This window comes from Hypanus sabinus, chromosome 7, assembly GCF_030144855.1.
Source record: "Hypanus sabinus isolate sHypSab1 chromosome 7, sHypSab1.hap1, whole genome shotgun sequence".
In the NCBI taxonomy this organism is placed as follows: Eukaryota; Metazoa; Chordata; class Chondrichthyes; order Myliobatiformes; family Dasyatidae; genus Hypanus; species Hypanus sabinus.
This window is the reverse complement of record NC_082712.1, coordinates 73,674,341-73,695,817: the sequence shown is the minus strand read 5'-3', so window position 1 is coordinate 73,695,817 and position 21,477 is coordinate 73,674,341. Positions and strand designations below refer to the sequence as shown.

The 21,477-nt window shown below is 41.4% G+C and overlaps 1 protein-coding gene across 1 annotated transcript in view; it reads left to right on the top strand.

Moving 5' to 3' along the window:
* Positions 1–21,477, top strand: part of LOC132396871 (ADAMTS-like protein 1) — a 148,984-nt gene that overhangs the window by 101,909 nt on the left and 25,598 nt on the right. The window contains exons 9-10 of the mRNA XM_059974888.1: positions 2,091–2,229; positions 17,042–17,092. Of these exons, the coding sequence (XP_059830871.1) occupies positions 2,091–2,229; positions 17,042–17,092 (190 nt within the window). The remainder of the gene's footprint in view (positions 1–2,090; positions 2,230–17,041; positions 17,093–21,477) is intronic.

Below are 21,477 nucleotides of genomic sequence, written 5' to 3'. Positions count from 1 at the left end.
AGTCTAGTACCCAGTTTTCTGTAGCTTCTTTCAGTCCTGTGCAGTAGCACTTCCCCCTCCCCATACCAGACAGAGATGCAGCCCGTCAGAATGCTCTCCACGGTAACTGTTGAGTGTTATAGGTGACAAACCAAATCTCTTCAAACTTCTAATGAAATATAGCTGCTGTCCTGCCTTCTTTATAGCTATGATAATATGCTGGGTTCGATCCTCAGAGATCAGAATACATACTGTGTTCCTGCTATTTAAAGTTCATCTTCCAGATGTTGCTCAACATGGAGGAGCACAGACTCATCAGCTGAAGGCGGTTATATGTAGTAATCAAGAAATGCATCAAATATTCCAAGTGAAGTACCAACCCATGAAGAAAAATCAGGAAAAAATTTTTGATATTATTTCTTTGACTCGTGTTAGAATGGGTGTTTATAATTTTGAGTAAGTTAGGGATAGGAAAAGCCTGCATAAGACAGAGATTACTGGAAGTGAAAGGCCCACAGTCACCTCATGATTTCATGATTTCATGATTTATTGATTTCATGCACTGGGTAGCCTGGTGGGACATTTTTCTTTGTGTTGTGAGTCTGCATTTTCAAATTTTCATATCTGAAATGTAAGTGCCTTATATTTGAGATCCACTGCATTAGGATAAGCAATAAATCAAATTAGATTAGCTTCCACACTGGTTAAATGACTAGACAAACGCCTGAGTTCTGGATTATTGATACAGAAGCATGTGTTTGTATCCCAGCAGAATGCTGGGGGATTTAAATTCAATTATCTGTATTTTTTTTAAATCTCAGAATTGAAGCCAACATCTAGTCTTAGTTATGGTGACCATGAAGATATTGTTTTTTTTAATCTTATCTGGTTCACTGACTTGCATGGAATAAAACTAACTTAACCTGTTTTTCTGTGACCAGACCCTCACAGGAAATTGATTCTTTACCGTATCCTCAATTCAGGAGCAATTAAGAATGATCAATTAATACTGTCTTAGTCAATAATATCCACATCCCATGAATGAGTAAAAGGGAAAGTCATATTATGTTCTGTAAAAAGACTGAAATTTCTACAGGCAGAACCTTGTGCAAAATTGCTTTATTTGACAAAATAACTCATTGGAATTGAACAGATCTTTTTTATTTTAAGGGCAATCTTCCTATGTACAGATGAATAGTGAAGAACACCTTTTGAAGTATATTTTCCATTTTAATTTAATTTTGCCCTTTGGCAAATTGGAAGGTTTTTTTAAAGTCAAGTACTTCATCAAGGGGATTTCCAAATATTAAATGTGGAGGAGCTGGGCAATTTATTGCTGAGTGTTTTCTGTACTGATCCGATGATGAGGGCATCAGAGCAGTTGTCAAAATCATGAAAGTTACGTTTCTATCACTTGTGTGAAATTTGTTGGGATTGGAAGGACTTTCTGAGCTTCCAAGCTAATTAGTACTCTTGCATTTTTTGATGGTTGTACCTCAGTTCATATTTGTATTCATTCTTAACATGAGTTCTTGGGAGTGTAACTGGAGCACACATTCCATTAACATTGAGATGTTAATGTTAATTATTATTAACATCTTACTGCTAATCTTCTAACATTGAGAGAGTGAGAAGAAGATTCGAGTAGGCACGTAAGCATTTAGAAAGAGAGGAAACTATCAGTGGGGGAGGGAGAAATGAAGTAGGGAGGCTGAGGAAGGAAATTCCACATCATTAACCCTCAGGCAGTTGAACCTTCAGTTGAATTAAAGCTATGAATATGATAATCTTATCAGAAATGACAGAAACTTTCAGCTCCGGAAGTGTTTTGGCCCAATGTATCTGTGTTGGGCAAATTGGTATGGTTGAGGTTAATCTGAATTGCCAGGTTGAAGATCAAAAGAAATGCTAGTAAATCCAGAAGAATTTTAACATATTTCATGCCATATGCCGGTGATAATAAACCTGATTCTGATTCTGAAAAATCAATAGATGTTTATGTTCATATGTATCTTCACCCAGCAATAAGCAAAATTTCTGTCTGAAGTGAATGTGATTGAACAAAATCTTGGTTGGTGGTTGGTTTTAACTCATTGCCCTTCCGCTGTCAGGGTACCAGCTGACATCGGCTGAATGCTATGATCTGCGAAGCAAGCGTGTGGTGTCTGACCAGTATTGTCACTACTATCCTGAAAATGTAAAGCCCAAGCCCAAATTACGGGAGTGTAGCATGGATCCCTGTCCGGCCAGGTTAGTACAACCTCCATTGTATATCACCACACCAAATGTTCACACTAGTGCTTTGCAAAATTCTCCCCCAATGTCTGATGTATTTCCGTGCAGACTCTCAGGTCACAAATAAAACTCTCCAAAGTCGACAGAGATAAAAGACTGAGCCAAAAATAGCAAATCCTTTCCTGTTTTTGTTGGTACACTTTTTACAGATTAAAGTTTCAGAAGGATTTGATTTCATCATTTCTTTCCTTTATTGATTTTTAGGTAGAATAATGTAATTTAATAATGCTGGCAGAACAAACAATAGGTTTATAAGAGATATTTCTGAATCAGGTACATTATGGGCTATGATCTTTGCTGCAAGAATTGACAGACATTGTGAAGTAACAGGAGTGCTTTATCTGGGCTGGTTATTTGACACTCAATTACACAATCAGCTTGTGATCTGCAGTAGTATGGCGTTCTCCATTCTACACACAAGTCTTATCAGACTGATGGTTCAAGGAGGTGGGTTACCACTGAATAGGAACCTGAAAGGCTCTGTGATATTCTTTTTGAAGACAAGCTTCCTATGCCCACAATCTGCTGAAATATGTTAGCTTTTAATTCAGGAATGCAAAATAAAACTGCTGCCAAATTCTTCCGTACAGAATTAATAATCTTCTTCAGAACAAGGCTAATAAGGACAAGAATTTTAAACAAAATATCTCATCAAATTTAAACCTCTTGGCACATAATATACAGAAACAAAATAATTTTTTCTAATCACCATTTTACAAACCAATATATTCTCAATTCCTCCCTGCTCATCCCTTCTTTCTCTGCTCCCTTCTCCCATTCAATTTTTCTCTTCAATCTTCTCTGTTCTCTCTCCTCACAAATGCCTATATCTCTCACCTCTTCTCTAATTCGTTTTCCTCTTCCCCTCTTTCTCCAACTCTTACCCCATCCCTTCTGCCATATCTATCTATACCCTCCATGTCTTCTGTCACAGCTCTTCTTTCCCTTTTTGTTTTACCTGCTCTCTTCTCAACTATGCCCAACCAATGTCTCCACTAACCCCTAATATTATCTCCCTAGCCATCTGTTTCTTCCGGTCCTCTCTCTCATTTACCCATTTATTCCCTCTAACCTATTTCATATGCTTCTCGTCTCGTCCCTCTCACTATCCATTTCCCCCTGAATTACCACAACAGCCCTTGCTCACCCCTTCCTCTCCCTCTCACGCTTCCCCCTCTCTTATTTTCCCCTTCTTCTCAACTTTTTCACACTCTCTCAGCCCTTCCCATCATAATCCCACACTACACTTAGCCCACTGCCCATCGCTCTTTCCCTTCACCTCAGCCATTCTTCCTAACTCCCCTCTTCTCTCCCATCTTCCTCAATACCCCTCACCACTTCTCTACTCCCCTCTCTCTCCCCTTTCCCCCACTTCCCTCCCTCTTTCTCTTTCCCACTACCCCTCTTCCCAAATTCATTCTTGAACCATAAACCCACAAACATGACCTCTCTTTTTGCTCTAGTTATTTATATTGTTACATATTTATTGTAATTTATAGTAATTTTTTATGTATTGCACTGCACTGCAGCCATAAAACAACAAATATCACAACATGTCAGTGAAAATAAACCTAATTCTGATTCTCTCTGCCCCCTTCCCCCATTTTCCTGTCTTCTTCCCTCCAATATCCCCTCCCCCACTCCACTCTCCCCTCATCTCCTCTCTTCTACTCCATTTATGGTCCTATCACCCTTTCCCATCACTGCACTGCAGCTTACTGCTTTCCCTGTCCCATTTCTCCTCTCTGTTTTCCTTCTCTCCAATTCCCTTTCTGTCTTACACTCACCCCACCTTCCCTGGTACCCCTCTTCTTCAACCTTGACTTCATCCTTTGCCCCTCACTCCTCTGTCCCCCAATTCCCACCTACATTCAGTGGATGTGAAGGAGAAGAGGTTGCTGCAGGGAAACGGATGGGACGAGGCCAATGGGAGTGCTGTGAAAGCTGGCAAAGACTCCATGGTGCATGGTCTCCTTCTATGAATAACTATGAAACAAGAGATCCTTGCATAGACATATAGTATTTAGGCTGCAAGTGATCTTTGGGATTTTATTTTACAATTTCATGCTGAATTTTCTTTCAAGGGTTTTGATCTAATTCACAATCAAAGGGAAGTTGATGGGCATGCACAAAAGAAGAAGGGGTTGCAGAATGCAGGCAAGTTAGGTGAAGGGAAGGCAGGACTGAAGAGAGAAATGTTTCTCAACTTCCCTTTAAACCAATGTGCATTCAATCCATATAACCATATAACAATTACAGCACGGAAACAGGCCATCTTGGCCCTTCTAGTCCGTGCCGAACGCTTACTCTCACCTAGTCCCACTGGCCCGCACTCGGTCCATAATGCTCCATTCCTTTCCTGTCCATATACCTATCCAATTTTACTTTAAATGACAATACTGTACCTGCCTCTACCACTTCTACTGGAAGCTCATTCCACACAGCTACCACTCTCTGAGTAAAGAAATTCCCCCTCGTGTTACCCTTAAACTTTTGCCCCCTAACTCTCAAATCATGTCCTCTTGTTTGAATCTCCCCTACTCTCAATGGAAAAAGCCTATCCACATCATCTATTCCCCTCATAATTTTAAATACCTCTATCAAGTCCCCCCTCAACCTTCTACGCTCCAAAGAATAAAGACCTAACTTGTTCAACTTAACCTGTAACTTAGGTGCTGAAACCCAGGTAACATTCTAGTAAATCTTCTCTGTACTCTTTCTATTTTGTTGATATCTTTCCTATAATTCGGTGACCAGAACTGTACACAATATTCTAAATTCGGCCTTACCAATGCCTTGTACAATTTTAACATTACATCCCAACTCTTATACTCAATGCTCTGATTTATAAAGGCTAGCATACCAAAAGCTTTTTTCACCAACCTATCCACATAGGATTCCACCTTCTGGAAACTATGCACCATTATTCCTAGATCACTCTGTTCTACTGCATTCCTCAATGCCCTACCATTTACCATGTATGTCCTATTTGGATTATTCCCACCAAAATGTAGCACCTCAAACTTATCAGCATTAAAGTCCATCTGCCATCGTTCAGCCCACTCTTCTAACTGCCTAAATCTCTCTGCAAGTTTTGAAAACCTACTTCATTATCCACAATCATCTGCATACTTACTAATCCAATTTACCACCCCATCATCCAGATCATTAATGTAAATGACAAACAACATTTGACAAAATACAGATCCCTGAGGCATACCATTAGTCACCAGCCTCCAACCTGACAAACAGTTATCCACCACTACTCTCTGGCATCTCCCATCCAGCCACTGTTGAATCCATTTTACTACTTCAATATTAATACCTAATGATTGAACCTTCCTAACTGACCTTCCGTGCGGAACCTTGTCAAAGGCCTTACTGAAGTCTATATAGACAACATCAACGGCTTTACCCTCGTCAACTTTCCTTGTAACCTCTTCAAAAAATTTGATAAAATTTGTCAAACATGACCTTCCACGCACAAATCCATGCTGACTGTTCCTAATCAGACCCTGTCTATCCAGATAATTATATATACCATCTCTAAGAATACTTTCCATTAATTGACCTACCACTGATAGGCCTATAATTACTAGGTTTACTCTTAGAACCCTTTTTAAACAATGGAACCAATCCTCCGGCACCATCCCCATTTCTAATGACATTTGAAATATTTCTGTCAGAGCCCCTGCTATTTCTACACTAACCTCCCTCAAGGTCCTAGGGAATTCCTTGTCAGGACCCAGAGATTTATCCACTTTTATATTCCTTAAAAGTGCCAGTACTTCCTCCTCTTTAAACGTTATAATTTCCATAACTTCCCTACTTGTTTCCCTTACCTTACACAATTCAATATCCTTTTCCTTAGTGAATACCAAAGAAAAGAAATTGTTCAAAATCTCCCCCATCTCTTTCGGCTCCACACACAGCTGTCCACTCTGATTCTCTCAGGGACCAATTTTATCCCTCACTACCCTTTTGCTATTAATATAAGTGTAGAAACCCTTTGGATTTATTTTCACCTTACTTGCCAAAGCAACCTCATATCTTTTAGCTTTTCTAATTTATTTCTTAAGATTCTTCTTACATTCTTTATATTCCTCGAGCACCTCATTTACTCCATGCTGCCTATATTTATTGTAGATCTCTCTCTTTTTCCTAACCAAGTTTCCAATATCCCTTGAAAACCATGGCTCTCTCAAACTTTTAACCTTTCCTTTCAACCTAACGGGAACATAAAGATTCTGTACCCTCAAAATTTCACCTTTAAATGACCTCCATTTCTCTATTAAAACAAATTGTCCCAATCCACTCTTCTAAATCCTTTCGCATCTCCTCAAAGTTATCCTTTCTCCAATCAAAAATCTCAACCCTGGGTCCAGTCCTATCCTTCTCCATAATTATATTGAAACTAATGGCATTGTGATCACCGGACCTGAAGTGCTCCCCAACACATACCTCCATCACCTGACCTATTTCGTTCCCTAACAGAAGATCGAACACTGCCCCTTCTCTAGTTGGAACCTCTATGTATGGCTGCAAAAAATTACCCTGCACACATTTTACAAACTCCAAACCATCCATCCCTTTTACAGTATGGGCTTCCCAGTCTATGTGTGGAAAATTAAAATCTCCCACAATCACAACCCTGTGCTTACTACAAATACCTGCTATCTCCTTGCAAATTTGCTCCTCCAATTCTTGCTCCCTATTAGGTGGTCTATAATACACCCCTATAAGTGTTACTATACCTTTCCCATTCCTCAATTCCATTCAAATAGTCTCCCTAGACGAGCCCTCTAATCTATCCTGCCAGAGCACCACTGTAATATTTTCTCTGACAAGCAACGCAACACTTCCCCTCTTGTCCCTCTGATTCTATCACACCTGGAGCAACAAAATCCAGGAATATTTATTTGCCAATCACACCCCTCCTGCAACCATGTTTCACTAATAGCTACAACATCATATTTCCAGGTATCAATCCATGCTCTAAGCTCATCCACCTTTCTTACAATGCTCCTAGCATTAAAGTAAATGCATTTAAGAAATTCTCCACCTCCTCCTCTCTGTTTATCTCTAACAGTACAAAGAACTTTACTGTCTTTTTCTTCCTTCTCCAATACATCTGATCCTACACTCTGGTTACTCTCCCCCCTCGTATCTAGTTTAAATCCACTGGAGCCTCTCTAGCAAACCTACCTGCAAGAATATTTGTCCCCCTCCAGTTCAGATGTAAACTGTCCCTCTGGAACAGGTCCCACCTTCCCTGGAAAACTGCCCAATTATCTATAAATCTGAAGCCCTCCCTCCTGCACCATGTCTTCAGCCACGTGTTGATCTGCACTATCTTACTATTTCTAAACCCATCTGCATGTGGCACTGGTAACAATCCTGAGATTGCTATCCTGGAGGTCCTGTCCTTTAACTTGGCACCTAGCTCCCTAAACTCACCTTTCAGGACCTCTTCACTCTTCCTACCCACATCATTGGTCCCTAAATGGACTATGACATCTGGCTGCTCACCCTCCCTCTTGAGAATACTGAGAACTCGATCCGAGATATCGTGGACCCTGGCACCAGGGAGGCAACAGACCATCCGGGATTCTCGATCTGTTCCACAGAACCTCCTATCTGTCCCCCGAACTCTAGAATCCCCTATCACTACTGCTCTCCTCTTTTCCCTCCTTCCCTTATGAGCTGAGGGTCCAGTCTCGGTGCCAGAGATGCAACCACTGCAACTTGTCCCTGGTATGTCATCCCCACCAACAGTATCCAAAACAGTATACTTATTGTTGATGGGAATGACCACAGGGGTGCTCTGCTCTTCCTGTCTATTTCCCTTCCCTCTCCTGACAGTCACCCAGCTACCTGTCTCCAGACTCCTAGGGGTGACTATCTCCCCGAAACTCCTGTCTATTTCTGCCTCTGCCTCCCGAATGATCCGAAGTTCATCCAGCTCCAGCTCCAGTTCCCTAACACGGTTTGTCAGGAGCTGCAGCTGGATGCACCTTTCGCAGGTGTAGTCATCAGGGACAACAGTGCTCGCCCTGACTTCCCACATACTGAAAATGGAACACTCAACTGCCCTAACTGCTGCCTCCATTACCTACTCCTAAACTAATCAGATTAATTAAAGGAGCTTACCTGGCTTTACCTCACCTGGAGTGAACCTCGTCCTCAGCCTCTGCTCACTTTTTAAATTCCCCCGCTGATCTCAGAGGCCGACTTTCACACGCCTGCGCAGTCTAGCCTCTTTGCCCTGATCAGTTAAAAAAACAGCTTCTCTCCAAGCTTCTTTTACCTCTTCCCTTTCCGCCTCTTGCTTCAATTTAAATGACCGTTGAAAACTTCCGCTCCTTTTTAAACCTTTGGTGTGCTACGTCATACACCTGCGCAGTCTAGCCTCTTTGCCCCAATCAGTTCAAAAAAACAGCTTCTCTCTGAGCTTCTTTTACCCCTTCCCTCTCCACCTCTTGCTTTGATTTAAATCCTTGTTATCATAAATACAGAAAACATCAAAACTTTAACTCCTCTCTCACAAACAAGAGAAAATCTACAGTTGGTATTTGAACTTTGTTCTGTTGGAATGTATGTAAAAGATTATGAATGACAAAAAGGAACAGATCCCTTGATCTCTAAGTAAGAATTTCTAAGAGAAAGCTAGTTCCATTCAGTGGCAAAAGTCTCTATGAATGACAATAGACAATAGAGAGTAGGTGCAGGAGTAGGCCATTCGGCCCTTCTAGCCAGCAACGCCATTCACTGTGATCATGGCTGATCATACACAATCAGTACCCCGTTCCTGCCCTCTCCCTATGTCCCTTGACCCCGCTATCTATAAGAGCTCTATCTAACTCTCTCTTGAATGCATCCAGAGACTTGGCCTCCACTGCCTTCTGGGGCAGAGCATTCCACATATCCACCACTCTCTGGGTGAAAAAATTTTTCCGCATCTCTGTTCTAAATGGCCTACCCCTTATTCTTAAACTGTGGCCTCTAGTTCTGGACTCACCCATCAGCGGGAACATGCATCCTGCCTCCAGTGTGTCCAATCCCTTAATAATCTTATATGTTTCTTATATGTACTTAATAATCTTATATTTTTAAATGGAGCATAAGAGATGAGGATGATCTGCTCATTACGACTTCTACATTGTGCATTATCAACATCGGCATACCAAAACTGATAGGGAAACAGATCCTGGAAAGGTGTAATAAGTTGTCGTGATGGGAGATTATAATTTCCCAAATATTGATTGGTATCTCCCTAGGGCAGGGGGTTTAGATGGGGTGGAGTTTGTTAGGTGTGTTCAGGAAAGATTCTTGACACAGTATGTAGATAAGCCTACAAGAGGAGAGACTGTGCTTGATTTGGTATTGGGAAATGAACCTGGTCAGGTGTCAGATCTCTCAGTGGGAGAGCATTTTGGAGAGAGTGATCATAATTCTATCTCCTTTACAATAGCATTGGAGAGAGATAGGAACAGACAAGTTAGAAGAGCATTTAATTGGAGTAGGGGAATTATGAGGCTATCAGGCAGGATACTGGAAGCTTAAAATGGAAACATGTTCTCAGGGAAAAGTATGGAAGAAATGTGGCAAATGTTCAGGGAATATTTGTATGGAGTTCTGCATAGGTATGTTCCAATCATACAGGAAAGTTATGGTAGGGTACAGGAACAGTGGTGTACAAAGCTGTAATAAATCTGGTCAAGAAGAAAAGAAAAGCTTACAAAAGGTTCAGAGAGCTATGTAATGTTAGAGATCTAGAAGATTATAAGGCTAACTGGAAGGACCTTAAAAACGAAGTTAGGAGAGCCAGAAAGGGCCATTAGAAGGCCTTGGCAGGCAGAATTAAGGAAACCCACAAGGCATTCTACAAATATGTGTGAAGCAAGAGGATAAGTTGTGAAAGAATAGGACCTATCAAGTGTGACAGTGGGAAAGTGTGTATGGAACTAGAGGAACTAGCAGAGCTACTTAATGAATACTTTACTTCAGTATTCACTATGGAAAAGAATCTTAGTGATTGTAGTGATGACTTGCAGCAGTCCGAAAAGATTGAGCATGTAGATATTAAGAAAGAGGATGTGCTTGAGCCTTTGGAAAGCATCAAGTTGGATAGGTCACTGGGACCAGAAGAGATGTACCCCAGACTACTGTGGGAGGCGAGGGAGGAGATTGTTGAGCCTATGGTGATGATCTTTGCATCATCAATGGGGACGGGAGAGGTTCCCGAGGATTGGAGGGTTGCAGATGTTGTTACTTTATTCAAGAAAGGCAGTAGAGATAGCCCAGGAAATCATAGACCAGTGAGTCTTACCTCAGTGGTTGTTAAGTTGATAGAGAAGATCCTGAGAGGCAGGATCTATGAACATTTAGGGTGATTAGGACTAGTCAGCATTGCTTTGTCAAGAGCAGATCATGCCTTATGAGCCTGATTGAATTGTTTGAGGATGTGACTAAACACATTGATGAAGGAAGAGCAGTAGATGTAGTGTATATGGATTTCAGCAAGGCATTTGATAAGGTACCCTATGCAAGGCTTATTGAGAAAGTAAGGAGGCATGGGATCCAAGGGGACATTGCTTTGTGGATCCAGAACTGACTTGCCCACAGAAAGCAAAGAGTGGTTTTAGACGGGTCATATTCTGCATGGAGGTTGGTCACCAGTGGAGTGCTTCAGGGATCTGTTCTGAGAGCCTTATTCTTCGTGACTTTTATAAGTGACCTTGATGAGGAAGTGGAAGGATGGGTTATTAAGTTTGCTGATAACACAAAGGTTGGAGGTGTTGTGGATAGTATGGAGTGCTGTCAGAGGTTACAGCGGGACATTGATAGGATGCAAAACTGGGCTGAGAGGTGGCAGATGGAGTTCAACCCAGATATGTGTGAAGTGGTTCATTTTGGTAGGTCAAATATGATGGCAGAATATAGTATTAATGGTAAGACTCTTGACAGTGTGGAAGATCAGAGGGATTTTGGGGTTTAAGTCCATAGGACGCTCAAAACAGCTATGCAGGTTGACTGCAGTTAAGAAGGTGTATGGTGTATAGGCCTTCATCAATTGTGGAATTGAATTTAGGAGCCGAGAGGTAATGTTGCAGCTATACAGAACCCTGGTCAGACCCCACTTGGAGTACTGTACTCAGTTCTGGTCACCTCACTACAGGATGGATGTGGAAGCCATAGAAAGGGTGCAGAGGAGATATACGAGGATGTTGCCTGGATTGGGGAGCATGCCTTATGAGGATAGGTTGAGTGAACTCAGCCTTTTCTCCTTGGAGTGACAGGATGAGTGGTGACCTGATAGAGGTGTATAAGATGATGAGAGGCATTGATCGTGTGGATAGTCAGAGGCTTTTCCCCAGGGCTGAAATGGTTGCCACAAGAGGACACAGATTTAAGGTGCTGGTACAGAGGAGATGTCAGGAGTAAGTTTTTTACTCAGAGAGTGGTGAGTGTGTGGAATGGGCTGCCGGCAACGGTGGTGGAGGAGGATACAATAGGGTCTTTTAAGAGACTTTTGGATAGGTACATGGAGCTTAGTAAAACAGAGGGCTATAGGAAAGCCTAGTAATTTCTAAGGTAGGGACATGTTCAGCACAACTTTGTGGGTCGAAGGGCCTATATTGTGCTGTAGGGTTTCCATGTTTATATGTTTTCTATGTTGTCATATGGTTATTGCTTTTTTTGTAAGTATTAAATTGAATGTATGTTTTTGCTTATAAATTTTGTTAACATTTTTATGGCATGTAGGGTTTCCCAATATCACATTTTTCCAATTACGAACAAGAGAAAATCTGCAGATGCTGGAAATCCAAGCAAGACACACAAAATGCTGGGGGACCTCAGTAGGACAGGCAGCATCTGTGGAAAAAAGTATGGTCGACATTTTGGCCTAATACCCTCCGGTCCTGCTGAAGGTTCTCGGCCAGAAACATGGACTGTACTTTTCTCCATAGATGCTGTCTAGCCTGCTGAGTTCCCCCAGCATTTTGTGTGTGTTACGTTTTTTCCGTGTCCTTTCTTTCATTTCATTCACTTCTCATTACTCTGTTGAAATCAATTTTCCCTGATAAATATGATATTAATAGAAGAAGCATTAGTGTTCTTTATTGTTTAATGGATATTGAAAATTGAGAGGCTGTGAGCATTTGGCAGCAAAGGTGAGAAAGGCTTCTGTTGTGCAGGCATAGCTCTCCTGCTCAGGAACAAGAACTGGCTCTCAAACCACTTTTGCCATTCATTTAGATCATAGCTGTTTAGTATCTTAAATCTATTTACCAGTTGCAGGGTAGAATGTGTTGAAGCTCAACATATGCTTTCATCACCACATGTAAAATTGACCTTATGCCTTCTAACTGTCACTAAACTGCATTCACCAAAGACCCACACCAATTTACATGCCAACCCAGTGTTGACATGTTGCCAACCACTACAGAAACCTCAGCACGCCAGAACTCCAGACGGCATCAGCATGGTTTGAGAGATGAGAACATTTCTGATGTGTGGACTAGTACAGGACAGTATAATCATATCTATTTGTGCTCCCTTGTTATTTGAGCTCTTTGGAATCAGGAGAGGAGATTGCTGTTTAATGTGAGTGCTCTAAGCAGCAATAACATCTCACCCTCAAGCTGAGCATTGGTTCTGGAACATTTCCCAATATCCCTAATCCCTGAAAATGTGAATCCAATTTCCTTTTAAATGAACCAATTGAATGCACTTCTACGGTTCTACTGAGCAACTTATTCCAAATCCATGCAAATCAAAGATAGTGTGGTTGCTGAAAATCTGAAATAAAAGCAGAAACTGGCGGGAGCACCATCTGTATAAAAAGAAACAAATACTATTTCAGGAATCTGATCCTTAATCCTGAATGCTTATAAAATAAGAAGTTTTCTTTCTAACTCTTCAGACAGTCAACTTAAAAGCTATTTTTTTTTCTGGCATCATTAGTCCAAATATGGAAAGTTTTTCTACTCCCAGATGATTTACATAAAAAGTACATGAAAAGTACACCTCTAATCTCTACATGTTCATGTCTCTGTCAAAATGTCTCTTGACTGTTCCTATCATCTCTGATTCTACCAGTTCAACTGGCAGCATGTTCCAGGAGCCTATCTATCTCTCCTCTCTTGGCTTAAAAGAGCTTGCCTTGTAAATCTCCTTTAAATTTTGCCCCCTCCCCAAACCTATTGAATATAGTGTTCCAAATTTCTATCTTGGGAAAAGGATTCTATCTATCTATGCCTCATTGTTTGACACACTTCTTTCTAGTCAACCTCACACCTTCCAACAATCCAGAGAAAACCATCCCAGTTTGTCTATTTCCCCCTTATAGCTAATATGCTCCAAACTAGGTAACATCTCAGTGGATCTCCTGCATCTTCTCCAAAGACCAAAACCATCCCCATCACCACAATCCTTCTTTTCATGTAGCAACCAGAACTACACACAATACACCAAAGTTTTATACGGTTGCATCGTGACCTCCAGATATTTTTACTCAATAGTCCAACTGATGCAGCTTTTTTCCTGCCCTATTAGTTGTATCGCCTGACAATATGGACCTCAAGTTGCTTGTAGATGACCAACTTGTAACCACTGAAAAGAAACAACAAGCATCTATCATGGTCCTGACTGAAGAGTGGCAAACATCCAAGTTCCGGCACACCAGTTCCCCGGAGCATTGTTAGCTACCACTATCCTTCTAAGACTCAGACTCCCAATTATTGCCTGCCACATTTCTTCATGGAAAACCTGTACTTAAAAGACCTCAGTGCTCAATTGTAGGAGTTCTAGTTTTAGTTCTACTGTTTGTGATTTTACCTTTGGATTCTGTTTGTGTTGTCTTAGATCATAAGACCATAAAATATAGGAGCAGGATTAGGTCATTTTGGCCCAGCAAGTCTGCCCTCCATTTTTTCTCTCAGTCCTAATCTCTTGCCTTATTCCCGGATCCCTTCATGCCCTGACCAATCAAGAAACTAGGAACCTTTACCTTAACTATACATGAAGATTTGACCTGTGGCAAAGAATTTCACAGATTCTCCACTGTCTGGCTAAAGAAGCTCCTCCTCTCTCCAGTTTAAATGGATGCCCCTATATCCTGAGGCTAAGTCCTTTGGTCTTAGACACTCCCATCATAGGAATATCCTATCTACATCTACTCAAAGCCTTTCACCATTCGATAGGTTTCAATAAATTCACCCTTCATTCATCTGAATTCCTGTAAGTACAGTCCCAGAGCCATCAAACACTCTTCATATGGCAAGCCATTGATCCCTCTCCAGTTTCAGCACATCCCAAAACTGCTCACAATACTCCAAGAGAGGCCTCACCAGTGCTTTATAAAGTCTCAACATTACATCCTTGCTTTTACATTCTTGTCCTCTGGAAATTAATACTAACATTGCATTTGCCTTCCTCACCACTGACTCAACCTGCAAATTGATCTTTAGGGAATCCTGCACAAGGACTCCCAAGTCCCTTTGCTCCTTAGTTTTTTTGTATTTTCTCTCCATTTAGAAAATAGCCAGCCCTTTCATTTCTTCTACCAAAGTGTATGACCATAGACTTCCTGACATTGTATTCCATCTCCCATTTCTTTGCCCATTCTCCTAATCTGTCTAAGTCCTTCTGTATTCTCTATTTCTTCAAAACTACTTGTTCTTCCACCCATCTTCATATTGTCTGCAATCTTTGCAACAAAGCCATCAATTCCATCATCCAAATCATTAACATGTAATGTAAAAATAATCCATCCCAGCACAGACCCCTGCGGAATACCACTGGTCGTTGATAGCCAACCAGAAAAGGCTCCCTTTATTTCCACTTTTTTGTCAATCATCCACTACTTTAACCATGTTAGTATCTTTCCTGTAATACCATGGGCTTGTAGCTTGTTAAGCAGCCTCATGTGTGCTCCTTGTCAAACGCTTTCTGAATATCCAAGTACACAATATCAACTGATTTTCATTTGGTGATCCTGCTTGTTATTTCTTCAAAGACTTACAATAGATTTGTCAAGCAAGACTTGACGAAACAATGCCGATTACAGCCAATTTTATCATGTGCCTCCAAGTACCCTGAGACCTCATCCTTAATAATCGACATCAACACCTTCCCAACCACTGAGTTCAGACTATATGTTCTTTTCTTCTACCTCTCTCGTTTCTTGAAGAGTGAAATGACGTTTGCAATTTTCCAGTCATCTTGTTTGAGTCTGAGTTAATTCTAGACCTTACTCTGTATTTGGGTTCATCATCATCCATAGCTCTCTCGTTACACCATCCTTCTACGATATGGCTAATAGTAAAGTCAATATTTGTAATAGGCATAATGTGGAACAATAGAGTCATACAGATTGGAAAAAGGCCATTCAATCCATCACTTCCATGCTGTAGGCATCCATCTATACTAATATTATCTTTCTCCACTATGCTAGGGGAATTCAAGTGCACATCTAAATAAATGTTTAATTTTGTAAGCAATTTTGCCTCCATTACTCTCTTAGACAGTGTATTCCAGGTACTGACCAATCTTTTAGTAAAAAAGTTCCACCTCAACTCCCCTCTAAATCTCATTCTTACCAAGGAAAGCAAGTCATACCAAAGTGCATTGCCTCACACTTATCAGGATTAAATACTATCTGCTGTTTCTCTGTCACCCCACCTCCCCCCCACCACTTTCCAACCGATCAGTATCATCTTGTAGCTGAAGGTAATTCTCCTTACCATAAAGAACACTACCAAATTTAGTGTCATCTCCAATCCTGTTGGTTGTACTTCATGTTCGTATATCAACTGTTAACGTACAGATTTGTTCATGCAGTCAGCCCATTGACCATACCCCTTTTTGGAACATTCTCCATGAGGACTGCAGTAACCACAATGCTTTAAGTTACTCAAAATATTGGGACATGTGAATGAATTACTAGCCCAATATGTTTTCAGGAACTAACAACTAGCTTTTACCTCTCTCCATTTTCTGCTGTCATGGGAGATGATTTATCTGCTAGGTGATTAGATATCAAATTGGACAAGGCGAATTCAAGAAAAAGATGTTCCAGGACTTTGAGAATTTTGATGTATTTTAGCAAGAGAATGGAGATGATAATTATCACACACAAAATGCTGGAGGAACTCTGCAGATCAGGCAGCATCTATGGAAAAGAGTATAGTCAATGTTTCGGGCCGAGACCCTTCCTCAGGACGCTGGGGATTTCCACCATCTGCAGATTTTCTCTTGTTTGTAATTCTCATAGGTGCTGCCTGATTTCCTCCAGCATTTTGCATGTGTTGCTTGGATTTCCAGTTGTTCATGATAATTATCACAGTGTCTTTCATTCCCTACTAACTTGTGAAATGCTCAGACACGTGTATGAATCAAAATTTAAGTATCAGTAACTATATTAGTTTCTGAGTCCAACTAATGTCTGATTTCATCCAATATTTAAAACAAAGCCATTGTTTTACAGCCCATTGTCTGATGAGGTAATAACAGTTGTTTGACAATAAAGACAATCATAGAATCATTATGGGAAAGAAACATATCATTCAGCCCATCAAGGCTTCTACCAAAGATTTATCCTCATGTACACATTGTTCCACAACCTTTAGAGCTGTGTCATTGGTTTATCTTGTCTTGCTCGTTCTCTTCCAAAATGTATCACTTTGCACACACTACAGTAATTGATTGCATGATTTGTTGCGACCATCTCCACTCAGACAAATGCCATTGTTATTCCCAACAGTGATGGCTACAAAGAGATCAATCCCTTTGACCACTTTCACCCACTTCCTCGGTACGTAACGTTCAGTATGACACTGATCTACTGGTAAGACAACTGCAGAATGAATAAGAGAATGTGAGTAAATGTGAGAGAAAGTGACAGAGAGAGAGAGAGAGAGAGAGAGAGAATGAAGAAGAGATAATGGTTTAAAATCATTGGGATGGATGGATTGAAAATTCATTGAAACCCTTGGTTACATAAAGTGCTGAAACAATGTATTGCTAAAAATGTAAGAGTCAGTTGCTTGTAGCCATATTTCCACTGAGATTAACACAGAAAAAATGCTGGAGGAACTTAGCAGGTCAGGCAGTGTCTAAGGAAACGAATAAACAGTCAATGTTTCAGGCCAAGACCCTTCATCAGGACTAGAAACGAAAGGGGAAGAAGACAGAATAAGTAGGTGGGGAGAGAGGAAGGAGTACAAGCTAGAAGGTGATAGGTGAAGCCAGGTGGGTATGGAAGGGAGTTGAAGTGGGAAGCTGGGAGGTGATAAGTGGAGGAAGAAAGGGGCTGAAGAGAAAGGAATCTGATAGGAGACGACAGTGGATCATGGGAGAAAGAAAAGGATGAGGGACATCAAGGGGAGTTGATAGGCAGCTGAGGAAAAGAGAAGAGGTATGAGGCAAGCAGTTTGTTCTTCTCCTGATTGCTGGTGGTTTGTTGCAAGGCTTACGCCAATTGTAAAGATGTAATTGTCCTTGTACTTATTTCCCAATCTGTTAATTGCTTTAATTACCATTCTGTTTTCCTTTTTCCCATCAGCTGCTGCATGATTCTGCTCCTGGATTTATAAAGCATTGCTGTGTGTGGTATAATGCATCTGAAAGCTGTCATACCATGCTCAGTTACTTTATCCACTGGCTATGTTTTGAGTGTTTGCATAGATTCTAATGTTGACAGCATTGAAAGAACAAAGCTGTCAACATTCAGCTTACTTGAGGTCAAACCTTTGCAAGTCAAGTTTATTGTCATTTAACTATATACAGGTATATAACTATTTAATGTATATAGAAACGAGACAATGTTTCTCTGAACCGGGGTGTAAAGAACAGACATACACATAACACTCATAACATGATAACTTAAGAAGGTAAGGATAAAATTTACAGATGAATCACACAGAAATAACAAAATAAAGAGCATTAATATTAAATATTGTATGGTACAGAACAGATTAACCAGTGACACTTCAAATACAATATGGCAGGCAGTTCAGAAGCCTAATGGCCTGAGGGAGGAAACTGTTTCCCATCCTGACCTTTCCTGTTTTTATGCATTGGAGTCTCCTGACTGATGGTAGGTCAAAGGAAAAGTTGTCCACCATTGAAGATGTGGTATTAATTTCACAAACTGTGCATAGATATCTATTTGACTCTGACTCCCTCCCTATTCCAGATTCTATACACCAAATCGCAGCAGTGTGCACAGCTTTCATTGCCCTTGCAACTCCAGTTGCAGATGTAAGGCATCCTTCATAAACATCTACTTCCTTAACCAGCTGCCGTGTTTCTAACTAATATTTGCAGTTTATCTCCAGAGTCCAATCAAATATGGCACCTGGCGAGGAATTATTCTTGTCCCATTGTCAGCACAGTTTATTTATTTATTTAGAGATGCAACGCGAAACAGACCCTTCCAGACCAACAAGCCGCCGTGCCCAGCAACCCAGCTATTTAACCCTAGCCTAATCACAGGGAAATTTGCAATGAACAATTAACCTACATCTTTGGACCCTGGGAGTAAACTGGAGCAGCCGTGGTCAAGGGGAGAATGTACAAACTTTCGTACAGAGGACGCCGGAATTGAACTCTGAACTCTGATACCCCGCGCTATAATAGCGACGTGCTAAGTGACACGCTGCCATGGTGCCCTTTTGCAGCACCCTACCTGTACTTGCATCAACGGAAGCTGGAACTCCCGGTTGAGCCTGCAGTGGGTTTCCATAGCTTCTGGATGTACAGCTGGGAAAGGGAAGAAGATTAAGGGAAGCAGTGGGAGGTGAGGAAGAGGAGGAGAGGAGGGAGAGGTTAAACATTACGAGAGAAACAGGAAAGCAAACGAAGCATCTGGGAAACCGCTGGCAAAAGCCTGCAGGGCAACTGGAAGATTCTAATTTTTGTGCAGAAGTCTCAAACTTGATGTTGTTTATGACTGTAAATGTCTGCAGTCGGTCACAAGACAGCCAGCAGGTTCCAGCCCAATAATGGAACTTCATAGGGAGCAGTGTACATCACATCACCGGCATGCATTGAAATAGACAGACAGACAGACAAACATACTTTATTGATCCCGAGGGAAATTGGGTATTGTCACAGTCACACCAACCAAGAATAGTGAAGAAATATAGTAATATAAAACTATAAATAATTAAATAATAATAAGTAAATTATGCCAAGTAGAAATTAGTCCAGGACCAGCCTATTGGCTCAGGGTGTCTGACACTCCTAGGGAGGAGTTGTAAATTTTGATGGCCACAGGCAGGAATGACTTCCTATGATGCTCAGTGTTAAATCTCGGTGGAATGAGTCTCTGGCTGAATGTACTCCTGTGTCTAACCAGTACATTATGGAGTGGATGGGAGACATTGTCCAAGATGGCATGCAACTTGGACAGCATCCTCTTTTCAGACACCACCATCAGAGAGTCCAGTTCCACCCCCACAACATCACTGGCCTTACGAATGAGTTTGTTGATTCTGTTGGTGTCCGCTACCTTCAGCCTGCTGTCCCCGCACACATCATCAAACATGATAGCACTGGGCACCACAGACTCGTAGAACATCCTCAGCATTGGCCGGCAGATGTTGAAGGACCTCAGTCTCCTCAGGAAATAGAGACAGCTCTGACCCTTCTTGTAGACAGCCTCAGTGTTCTTTGACCAGTCCAGTTTATTGTCAATTCGTATCCCTGGGTATTTGTAATCCTCCACCATGTCCACACTGACCCCTTGGATGGAAACTGGTCACTGGTGCCTTAGCCCTCCTCAGGTCCACCACCAGCTCCTTAGTCTTTTTCACATTAAGCTGCAGATGATTCTGCTCACACCATGTGACAAAGTTTCTCACCGTAGCCCTGTACTCTGCCTCATCTCCCCTGCTGATGCATCCAACTATGGCCGAGTCATCAGAAAACTTCTGAAGATGGCAAGACTCTGTGCAGTAGTTGATGTCTGAGGTGTAGATGGTGAAGAGAAAGGGAGACAGGACAGTCCCCTGTGGAGCCCAGTGCTGCTTACCACCCTCATACCCTCACATGTGGAGCCAGCTCTGATCGTGGGTCCATCAGAGTCAAGATCAGCAGAGGGGATGAGGTCAACACCTGTGGTTAACAGGGTGTGTGTGTGTGTGTGTGTGTGTGTGTGTGTGTGTGTGTGTGTGTGTGTGTTGACTATCAACACTTATTTACACTAACCCAATGCTAATCCCAGTCAGTTCTCCGCCCCACCCCCCATTTCCTTCAACTCCCATCAGATCCTGAACATGAAGGGTAATGAACGAGTAGCCAATCAGTTTGACGTCTCTGGAATGTGGGGGAAAACACAGAGCACTCAAAAGAAACTCACATGGTCACAGGAAGAACTCAATAAAAGTATGAGAAGCATAGTCCCGGGGTAGAAATATCAAATATTTGAGGATGTGCATTCAAGGTCAGGGGGGGAAGTTTTATAGGAATGTGTGGGACAGAGTGAAAGGTGTTTGGTATGTGCTACTGGGAGTGTTAATGGAAGCAGATTTGATAACAGTGAATAAGGTGTGACTTGATAGACACACGAGTGTGCAGGGAATGAAGGAATATGGATCATGTGCAGGCAGAAGGGATTTAGTTGAATTTGACATCACGTCGGCACAATTATTGTGGGCCAAAGGACCTATTCCTCTGAGAACATGACTACACACACACATACAGAATAGCGATGTTTTTATGAATATATTTTAAAGTGTCCAGCAGAGCATCTGTCAGAAATGATGTAATTTTTGTAGGTACAGTATTGGCTTCCTAACTGGATTTCCAGTTTTCTGAACTTTTAAGGATCCTTACAAATTCATTTTTTACCAATATTAGATACATCAATAATATTCGGTGGTGGGAAATAGTTTTAGCGTGTGGAAAAGAGAACAAAGCAGGAATAGGGATGTTAGGAATGTGCAATAGGGCATTCTGCATCACAGAGAGAAGGTAAACAATTCTGGTTTGAGGCCTATCCAGACCTGTAGGTCAAGGTTGTGATGAATAGTTTCATCCAAGGATTAATCTATTGCCCCATCTGTGCATTTCTGGTGATTCATGCTTCTGCTTAAAATTCACAGTCATTGAATCTTCTGAAATGACAATCATTAATCATTTTCAGGCTCTAATATCAGTGGCTTTATTCACAAACCACAAAGTGCTAAGTCATCG